General features: G+C 35.8%; 2 protein-coding genes across 2 annotated transcripts; one reads left to right on the top strand and one right to left on the bottom strand.

The window, feature by feature from the left end:
- Positions 1-512: 512 nt before the first annotated feature.
- LOC138307827 (uncharacterized) lies at positions 513-3,471 on the top strand. Its single transcript, XM_069248731.1, has 2 exons — positions 513-855; positions 1,649-3,471. Exons 1-2 carry the CDS (start codon positions 592-594, stop codon positions 2,936-2,938), a joined length of 1,554 nt encoding a protein of 517 aa, XP_069104832.1. The 5' UTR covers positions 513-591; the 3' UTR covers positions 2,939-3,471.
- A 670-nt stretch (positions 3,472-4,141) lies between these two features.
- LOC138307826 (uncharacterized) lies at positions 4,142-6,661 on the bottom strand. The gene is made up of 2 exons (XM_069248730.1): positions 6,056-6,661; positions 4,142-5,264 (listed from the first exon to the last, which is right to left on the bottom strand). The coding sequence occupies exons 1-2, from the start codon at positions 6,646-6,648 to the stop codon at positions 4,142-4,144; spliced, it is 1,716 nt and encodes a 571-aa protein (XP_069104831.1). The 5' UTR covers positions 6,649-6,661.
- Between the last annotated feature and the right edge of the window lie 3,070 nt (positions 6,662-9,731).

The raw sequence follows: 9,731 nt of genomic DNA, 5'->3' as shown, positions 1-9,731 counted from the left end.
CTACAAACATCCATTGGGGAAGGGGAACAGAACTTGTATAAAGTTTGGCTCTGACCCCTGGGGGCAGGAGGGGTGGGGCCCAATAGGAGAATTAGAGGTAAATATTCGAATTCCTTCGGAAAAGAAACAATGAACCTGTATTAGAATATTACTTGGCATTACAAACCAGGTGAGCGATACAGGCCCTCTGGGCCTCTTGTTTTGTATAAGAAGATAATTATACGATAGCTATTCTGATTGTTGCAACAATATTAAGTCACAAATACACTGACAAACTTCATATATTTACCTGGTCATAATGATATAGTACATATCGCTGTCGGTATAATGTTAAAATCTTTATTTTAAAAAATGATAGAAAAGGGTAAGATATCTTCCTCTTCTACTTTTTAACATGTAAGTTCAAGAAAGTAGACAACAACAAACATAGTAATGACTGTAATAGACCTTTTCATAGTTACAACATATTTACCTCCCTTTGAAGCGCAATGCGCATGACACATACACTTATCTACATCCGGCTAGTCAACCAGCCGGAACTAATGTAAACAGTGACGGCTGTCAACACTGCACTGGTGTTTATCTCCAATCATGGGGAAAGTGTACTGCTGTGCCGCTTCTTGTTCAAATTTTAGTGGCAAAGTGAAAGATGGCAGAACAGTATCCCTTCACAGATTCCCAGCTAATAGCAAGATATCAAAGATTTGGGAGCAGCGTGTAAAATGCTTTAGAAAGAATTTTAACCTTAAACCAGCAACGCGCCTTTGTAGTGAGCATTTCGAAGGGAAATCTGGTCCATCAGAATCCAGTCAACTTCCAAGCATATTTCCCCAGAAAGTCTTCAAAACAAATCGGGTAAGCAATTTAACTTGACATGATGTGTCGGCACGTTTTGGTTCATAGTACACACCGGTAGGCCTACTGTATAGCTAACAGACGACAGTGTTATGACTGGCCACACAACGCGTACGTGACACATGTGTTTCCATCGTCTGTTATCTTTTACGTGTTGTATTTTTGTTTTAAACTGTCGATGATTAGGTCTACCCCAATGCTGGCTGTGATGCACGGCTGTCTGTCATGCATATATATATACTGTGTTTATAAACAGTACACATGTAAACATTGCAATACCTATGATACATTTTAGGTGTTAAAACGATCGCCCGGGGCAGTCACTGGGTCACACGTTTTCCTAGCTACTTTTACGTGTAATAGCAGATTGATTAAACGAAGTCCTTGCTTTCGTGTTGCAGTAGGAATAACAAATTATGAAATAGTGATATCACTTACATAAAAAATTGTCATGTTTTGATTCCTTCACCTTTGTACTTAATGCTAAATAATAAATACAGCCTATTCACTGAGAGGAAAAATTCAAGCACTATTAATTTAGTAGTTTAAAATCCAATGCATACAAATGTTGATGTATGCCAACAAAATGTGTCACTGTAAACAAGCTTTCCAGTAGTTAAGGGGGGGGGGGGGTTCACTTTCACAAAAACTGGACAAAATCTCTTTAACACCTAGTTAATGATAAAATTGAAGAGTGTGGGGTAGTGTTCAACATATAAACTGTGTTATTGCAATTTTTTTTTATATATATTTATATAAATTCAATATTTTTTTTCTGGTTTTGTTTATTCAGGTAGGAGACAATGCAATTTGTACCCCTCAAGTAGAAGAGTTCCTGACGGATCATGTGGATGTTGTCGGCACTACAGAAAATGAGAGTGACTTTCTTGAATCTGAAAGAGAATGCGAGAATTCTTTGTGTCTCAATGCATCATTTTCTGAAACATATACATCTGTTTTAATGCATGACTATGGTGGCTCAATTTCAGAGGAACATATCTCAACATCTATTAACAAAGAAGTACAAACTGATGATGTTGTCATTCTCACAACAGAGGAATTTTCAAGGTACACTTTAAAATCAGATCCATCAGTGAAGAATACTTGTGATGCTGGTGTCCAGTGTAAATTACCGAATATTGCCATAGAAGACATCAAGGACAATGACGAAGAGGTTATGTTTTACACAGGATTTCCATCTTTCTTAACATTTATGTTGGCATTTGACACTATAAAGAGCTTGGCAGAAAACATGTCATATTGGAGAGGACAGAATTCTTCGGGAGAAAAGCAGTACCAAAGAAAAAACTCTAAAAAACCTGGTCCAGGGAGGAAACTCCGACTGATCGACGAGTTCTTGATGGTTTTTATACGATTACGCCTTGGTTTGTTAGAGGGGGATCTGGCGAGAAGATTTAACATTAGTGTCACAACCTGTTGTAACATTTGGAGAACTTGGGTACAGTTTTTGGATCAGGAACTAGTTCCAGTTTTGCTTTTCTGGCCTAGTAAGGATGCTGTTGTTGATAACATGCCTGCACAGTTCAAAAGACGATATCCTAAAACAAGAGTAATTTTAGACTGTACTGAAATACGCACTGAAACACCTAAGTCAACAAAAGCTAAATCTTTGTTGTACTCTAACTACAAATCTCACATGACATGGAAAGTCTTAGTTGGTATAACCCCTGCTGGAGTTGCAAGTTTTGTGTCGCCATGTTATGCTGGCAGTGTGTCGGACAAGAAAATAACAGAACTCTCAAAAATTGTAGATTTGTGTGAAGAAGATGATGCCATTATGGTGGACAAGGGGTTCCTGATCTCGGACTTAACAACACCAAGAAAGATTCATCTTATAATTCCTCCATTTTTATCTAAGAAAAGGAAATTTTCCAGACGGGAAGTTTTAGAAACCAGACGTATTGCAAACTTACGAATTCATGTCGAAAGGCAGATGAGCAGAATAAAACTGTTTCGCATTCTAAATGGAGTTATGCCGCTTAGTTCAGCAGACACTGCTTCAAGTGTATTTAGGATTTGTACTGCTGTTACAACATTCTACCCTCCACTTGTTCAAGGTTAAGATTTCAGTGAAATTGCTGATATGCAATGATATTCAGACATGTCAGTTAACATTGACTGAGTACGAAACAAAAACTAGAACTCATATTTACTTCAAGTGTAATTCTGACATTTAATTTCATTAAATTTCATTGTCAAAACTCAACAACTTTGTCTAAAAGACAACCTTAAATAATTTTAAATCCATCATATAGATGTATGAAATAAAATTATTAATCTAACAGATTACTAGCTAGTGAACACATGTACATACATGTATATATAATGAATTTATATAGATGATTCTTTGATAATATATTTCAAATGTTATCCGAGTTTCCTCTAACACTCGCACCGGTACCAGGCAATGAACGTGTGATGAATGATATATACATATACACTTATGTCTTGGGTGGGGGTTATAGAATATACATATCTATATATATATATTGGATTATAAGTCTTGTTTTTGGTGTATTGATCATGACAAATGGGATAAAAATAAAAGATTAGAATTTTGATAATCCCAAGACAAGGGGCCAATATTAATATACATAATTACATTTCCTCTACAACTGACATTAACTTATGTCTTGATATAGGGGCTTTGAATTACGTAATATGTTGTTACAGATATGGACAATTATTTTGGGTGTAAAACACAAGATTTGGAGAATTTCAAGAGGTCTTATATGAATGGACAAAAATTTACTTGAATGATTAAGCTCTTTAAAGCCATTGTGCTTGAATTTGAACGCCTTCAGTCAGACTTCAGTCAAAATAGCTATATATTATACATGTTGTACATGACTTAGTGACTACATGTTTTTATCAATTTCATCAGCATTTGCAGTTATAATTTTAATAAACATATCTGAAATAAATATATAATAGAAGTATCATTGATTTAAGACATTTTCAATGCAATAATATCCACACATTGTTTGTTCAGGATCATCCAAGTTTAATTCATGTTACTATTTATTCATGCTGATAACTGCAAGGAATAGATCTGTAATAATTACCGAGTATGTGAATAATTAAAGTTTCTGTCACATTATCTTATAGCAACATAGTTTTACATCACCTGTTCCACCTTCCTTGCAAACATCCACAGTATTATTGAATACTCTGAATATTGTACATGTTTACAACAAGCCATCACAGTATGGCTTCTGATGATTACTCAAGATAATGAGGATTTACTGAACATGTACCAGAATGCTTATAACATATTGCGAAAGATACGCCGACTATACATTTCAGGTACAATGAACTTGCGGAAGAAGCTCTGTAGCTTTGGCAGAATTTGTAAATTCCAAAAATCATTGTCAAAGTGTATCCGTTCCACTGAAATACCCTTAGGAGTCCAAACCACAAAGTCACACCACATACAATCTGTGACAGCCATTTGACCCTGAACCTGGTAGTAATAGGGATGGCTTCTCTTCAACTGAATGGTTCCTTTGGCCTCGTCAACATGACAGCAAAAATCATTATGTGTTGCTGCAACTTGCGGCGTAATATCTCTGTACTTAAATGGACATTTGACTTCAACCAGTCCTTGGCCTGTGCATGTTTCATATGTTACAAATCCATCTGGACTGGCACCAATGTATGGGTATTCTTCCATAACACAAAGTCCACTTTCATCAATACTGATTCCACGGTGTCCATTTGAGGATTGGAACTTCAGATAGGAGTTCTTGGCCTTTGTCTCGTGAGTACACCCCAATTCTTGAGCATCAGTGAAACTCTCTCCATAGTATTTACAACATGACTTGATAAGGCTCACGGGTCTCTTTTCAGAGTTTCTCCTTGCAATGGCTCCAAACATAGATGCCGTTAACCTCCCAGAGCGAGCTTTTTTCCAAATAGGATTTGAGGATTGTCCCTTTGTCAAATGTGCTATCTGACTAGCATCAAACTTTAAGTTTGCAACATAACTTTCAAACACTATTTTGCACGAGTCTGATTCCAAATCAATATGATCACAAAAACAAAAATCTGGTTCAGGTAGACAACACTGCTTTAAAATATCTGCTGGTATTTCAGGTTTTGGAAATAGTTTTAAATATCCAGAATTAGGACTTATCACACTCAATTTCTTGCAGAATTCCTGCCGATCAATAGATGACTGCTTACCAGCAGGCCTGTAATCAACGTAGCTGGAATCATCTAGTGTGTTTTTGAATTGCTCAGCCTTTTGTGGAGACAGTTTTCTTTTTCTGGGTTGATTCCATTTGCATGGCTTTGATGTTGCTGCCAAGTCTCCTGAAGCCTTCTTGTCGGTGATGTCCACTAATGCATACAGCAGTCCAGCAATGTGGTTACAGGATTCACCATTTCTAGAGTAAAAAAGAAAACAACATTTTTGATTTAAAGAGAAGGCCATAATTATTTTTTTTACTATTGTCTAATCTCATCATGAATTGATCAGATTTTTCATTTCAACAAACTTTATTACATGAAATTAAATATGAATGGATCAGATAACAGGCTAAGCCTATATAGATCTTCTCTGTATTCTCCTAATTCTTCTCCTTATTGAATGTCACAAAGAACAAATTCAACAGTAGAACTGTGGATACATGGAACAGTCTATCTGAAAATGTGGTATCTGCAATGACTCTGAACTCATTTAAGTCACGCCTGAACAAGCACTGGCACAATGAGCCCTCTAAATTTACTCCTACATGTTTTTAATGTTACTTGATTGGACAACGATTGTATAAAAGGATACGCCTCCAGAAGCCATTAGAGCTTACAACGGTGTTAATTTACATAATTACACAATTATTGATCAGATTATAATTAGTAATATCAGGGCATCCAGTAACGTAGACCATTGAGTATGTTTATGACTCCAATTTCAAAAACTCTGGAGTGAAGCGTGTCTATTTTTCATATGTTTTGACTCTTCAGGTTTCTGAGAAATTGTGATTTATCTTTGACTGTTTAATTGTATAATTAAATGTATATGAAGTATATTATATATGTTCCATTCAAGTTTAATTTTTCACATATCCCTCGATAAATACATAACTAATATTTTATCACCAACAAAATAAAATATGTTGGTTGTAGAGAGTATTCAATCTAACAAGAACATTTGATTTATTAACATAATTAAGCTTACCCAGCAGGACAAGAACAGTCAGCAGCATGAATTTGACCTGTCATCTTGGAGAGCGATATCCATACATCATAGTCTGGTCGTTTGTTTACATCTGCAGTTGGCATGGACGGCACAACTTTACACGCAACATAACAATGGCTGCATTGTTCGTTGATGAAATGATATTTGATAGAATGAATGTGGCAGTCATCATAAAAAACTTTTGCTTTCAGTTGTTTCACTGCTCCTAAAGGCAAGTTATCAAAAGTCCTAGATCTATTCAGGACGAGGTAGTTCAACAGATCTTTCTGAGAAACATCGGGTAGTAGTGTCACATCATCCGACCAGTTACTCAAAGATAATGGATGTGTTAATATTTCGCCCAGGGGAGAAACAAATTGTCGCGCCGATCGCTGACTATAGTCCTCTTCATCACCTTCTCTGACGCTCTGTTTACTCGGTAATCCTAGTCTCAACACACCCTTCGCTCGCTCTTTTAGTTGTTCTGAGCGACCACCTACCGGTTGTCCATAACTTCGTAAAAAGTTTTTCAACTGATGAACAGTCATCTTATCGATGACCTTCGGGTCGACATTTTCTTTGAGATCCGCCATAGCATTTCCGGCTGTTGTACTAGCCGGAAGTATGGGCTTAAGCAACGCCACCTATATTTTACCAAGGGCAATAATAACCGTGAATTGACCTATACAGGGTGTCCCATAAATTATGTTACACTTTTAAAACTGTATTTTCTTTTGATCTGTACATCATCTTTTATAAATATTTTGGAATATAAATGCATACATTCAGAAGTTTTGTTTGATAAAGTACGGGAAAATGTTTTACGTCATTTGGCAGAATGATGACGTCATCAGTGATGTCATCAATTACTTCGATGATATTTTTGCTACGATCACTTCAAGAATGGATGCGACAAAACAGTTTCATGTAGATGTAGTAAAATGTTTTTATGAAACTAAATCGGCAACCCAAGTCATCAGGATTATGAAAAAGAGACATCCAGAAGTTAAAAAAATTAAATAGAATGAAGATATATAGACTTATCAAGAGGTTTGAAAAAAATGGAAGCGTAATTGATGCAAGGAATAGGAATACTGGTAGGCCTAAAATTGTGTGCAATAATGAAAACATTGACGCTGTCCAGAGTGTGATTACGGAAACACCAGAAAGGTCAATACTTTTGTTTGTTTGATTAAGGTCAATACGAAATTTCATGAAGGGTTTAAATGGAACAGTAAGCCGGATGAGTGTATACCGCATGCTTAAATTTGATTTGAAATTAAAGCCATACAAGGTTAGTTTTATGCAGCATTTGAAACAATCAGATATCGATAATCAATCTGATTAAAATACAGATCCTCATAACCACTCCGTTACATAGAGGATCTGAGAACATCCCTTTAAGGTCATGTTCTTTCTTCCACGTGTACATTGCTACGTCAATTGATAACGCCATTTCGTCCCAATATACATATACTTTTAGCTTTGTTGTGCTCTTTGAGCGAGATGACTACATACACGAAAATAATTCGGACAGCTTTTTCAAACTATTTCGTCCCCAGTCAAGATTCTGGCAGTGCCTATTTGATTGGCCATTTTCAAAGGTCATCTTGTCGTGACCCCTAATGGGACGTAGTCAGATCCTCCTATCAAACGTAGTGATAATAAGGATCCGTAGTTTAATCAGATTGATCGATAACAGACTTGAATTTGCAAAATGTTTGGTTTTCAGACAAAGCTCATTTCACTTTATCAAATGTGGTAAATAAACAAAATTGCCGATTTTGGGGATCTGAAAAACCAACATTTCACAATGAAAAACCCCTCCACGATGAGAAGATTATAGTTTCTGATCTCCTCGGAAACGATCGGTCCATATTTCTTTGACGATGCTGGCGGCAATACTGCCTCTATTAATTAAGAACGCTTTCTGAGGCTACATAAGTCCAAATTTATACCTGCTTTGAAACGAAAAGTGAGAGATATCAATTCATTATGGTTCCAACAGGATGGTGCAACACCACATACAGCTCGCTGTATCATCGAGTGATTCGAACAACATTTCACGGATCGGTATATTTCTTACAAGACCCAGTTTGTATGGCCACCTCATTCCCCAGACATTAGCGTTATGGACATCTTTATGTGGGGCTACCTGAAGGATAGATTGTATTCACCTAGGCCATCAAATACTAATGAAATCAAAATAGCAATCAAAAGATAAATCAACAACACTTCCTTGCGACTGTAACGAAGCAGAAAGGATGTCACCTAGAGAAACATGTGAAGATGTAAAGCTCTATAAAAACCGTTACTAAGGCAACAATGAACATTGTGGTAATACATATTTAAATTAATATAAACATTTCAAGTACTGGCATTGTGATGTCCAAACTTCAGAATGATCTAATAAAAAATGAAAATAATATTAAACTTTAAAAGTGTAACACAATTTATGTGACATTTATGTGTACATATGCTGTGATATCTGTATACATGGTGTTCAGTTTAAATTAAGTTCATGGAATTTCACATCAAGCCGTGCAGAAGGATGCCCAGGAAGAGCTCATTGCTCTCATAAGAAATGCTGATACAGTTCCTGATAGTTCCATAATTGGATTCAAAAGATGGAGAACACATATATCTATTGATAGAGTGAAGTTATTATCTTCTTTTGTAGCCATTGTAATAATATGTTACTTTTATTGAGAGAAAAAAAGAAAGATACAAGAGAAAATATCCATCGTACAAAGAATTATCAATGGTGAGCACCAAGATACCTCTGGGATCTATGTTTACATATTGTTGAAGACAGGTGTTTGGCAGCTTATTATATTATCAGGTGTTGGGGATTGGTAAATGATACTAGGTAGTTTCTTATACTTCATAAACCCCTGATCTGATTTCATTATATGAAACCTAATAATATTTTCTTCTATTACTATAGACGCAGATCTAGCTTCATTGGTGTCTCCAGACTCTCCATCGCCAGCTCAGCAAGTTTTGCCAACATAGCCTTAATGGCTAATTACAATACATTGAACCATTTATAGGTTAGTAGGGATACATTTGTATGCTATACCTGATACAACCGAAAATGTTGTAATTATAAGAAATCTCTATTCCAACCTTTCAGCAAAAGTTATATTAAGTATAATTAACAATCTCTTAGACTTCGAATAAGGACCTCTTTCACGAACAATGGAAATTTGCCCACGAACCAATTTTAATGAAATTAAATGTTTCATGTAGCAACATAAATGCAAACCCTTGAAATACGTTTAAAAAATTCAAAAGGTCCCAGGGGCCTGTGCTATGGCCGAATTAATGTTACCCAGTAGAGGTGTATGATAGGGTTCCCTTTTTGATCCAAAATGGTATCAACATAATGTTTTATGTCATAAAACTGTATTATTTTCTGAAGAGTATAAATAATTACATATTATGATCACAAATATGTAGGCAAAATGTGACAAATAAAATTTTGGCTACATTTTAAAGACAGAAAATATCGAAATTTTGGGTGTTATTTTCGGCCATGTCAATTATTAACAATGGTGGTTCACCCACTTCCGGTTTGAGTGCACCAAAAATATTTTCTTAAAAGTTGGCCCATTACCTGAAGTAAATATTGTAAAAATTTCAGAAAAATTGTGGACCGGTAAATTTGTCGTTT

Source organism: Argopecten irradians, chromosome 14 (genome assembly GCF_041381155.1).
Source record: "Argopecten irradians isolate NY chromosome 14, Ai_NY, whole genome shotgun sequence".
NCBI classification, from domain to species: domain Eukaryota; kingdom Metazoa; phylum Mollusca; class Bivalvia; order Pectinida; family Pectinidae; genus Argopecten; species Argopecten irradians.
The sequence above is the reverse complement of the archived record's forward strand: the minus strand, read 5'-3'. Positions and strand labels throughout refer to the sequence as shown.

Excerpts from the sequence above, each read along its gene's own strand:
- LOC138307827 (XM_069248731.1), top strand. The coding sequence starts at position 592 with ATGGGGAAAGTGTACTGCTGTGCCGCTTCTTGTTCAAATTTTAGTGGC. Across the intron at positions 856-1,648 it reads AAGTCTTCAAAACAAATCGG|GTAGGAGACAATGCAATTTG; the intron begins GTAAGCAATTTA and ends TTGTTTATTCAG.
- LOC138307826 (XM_069248730.1), bottom strand. The coding sequence starts at position 6,648 with ATGGCGGATCTCAAAGAAAATGTCGACCCGAAGGTCATCGATAAGATG. Across the intron at positions 5,265-6,055 it reads GACTGTTCTTGTCCTGCTGG|AAATGGTGAATCCTGTAACC; the intron begins GTAAGCTTAATT and ends TTTTTACTCTAG.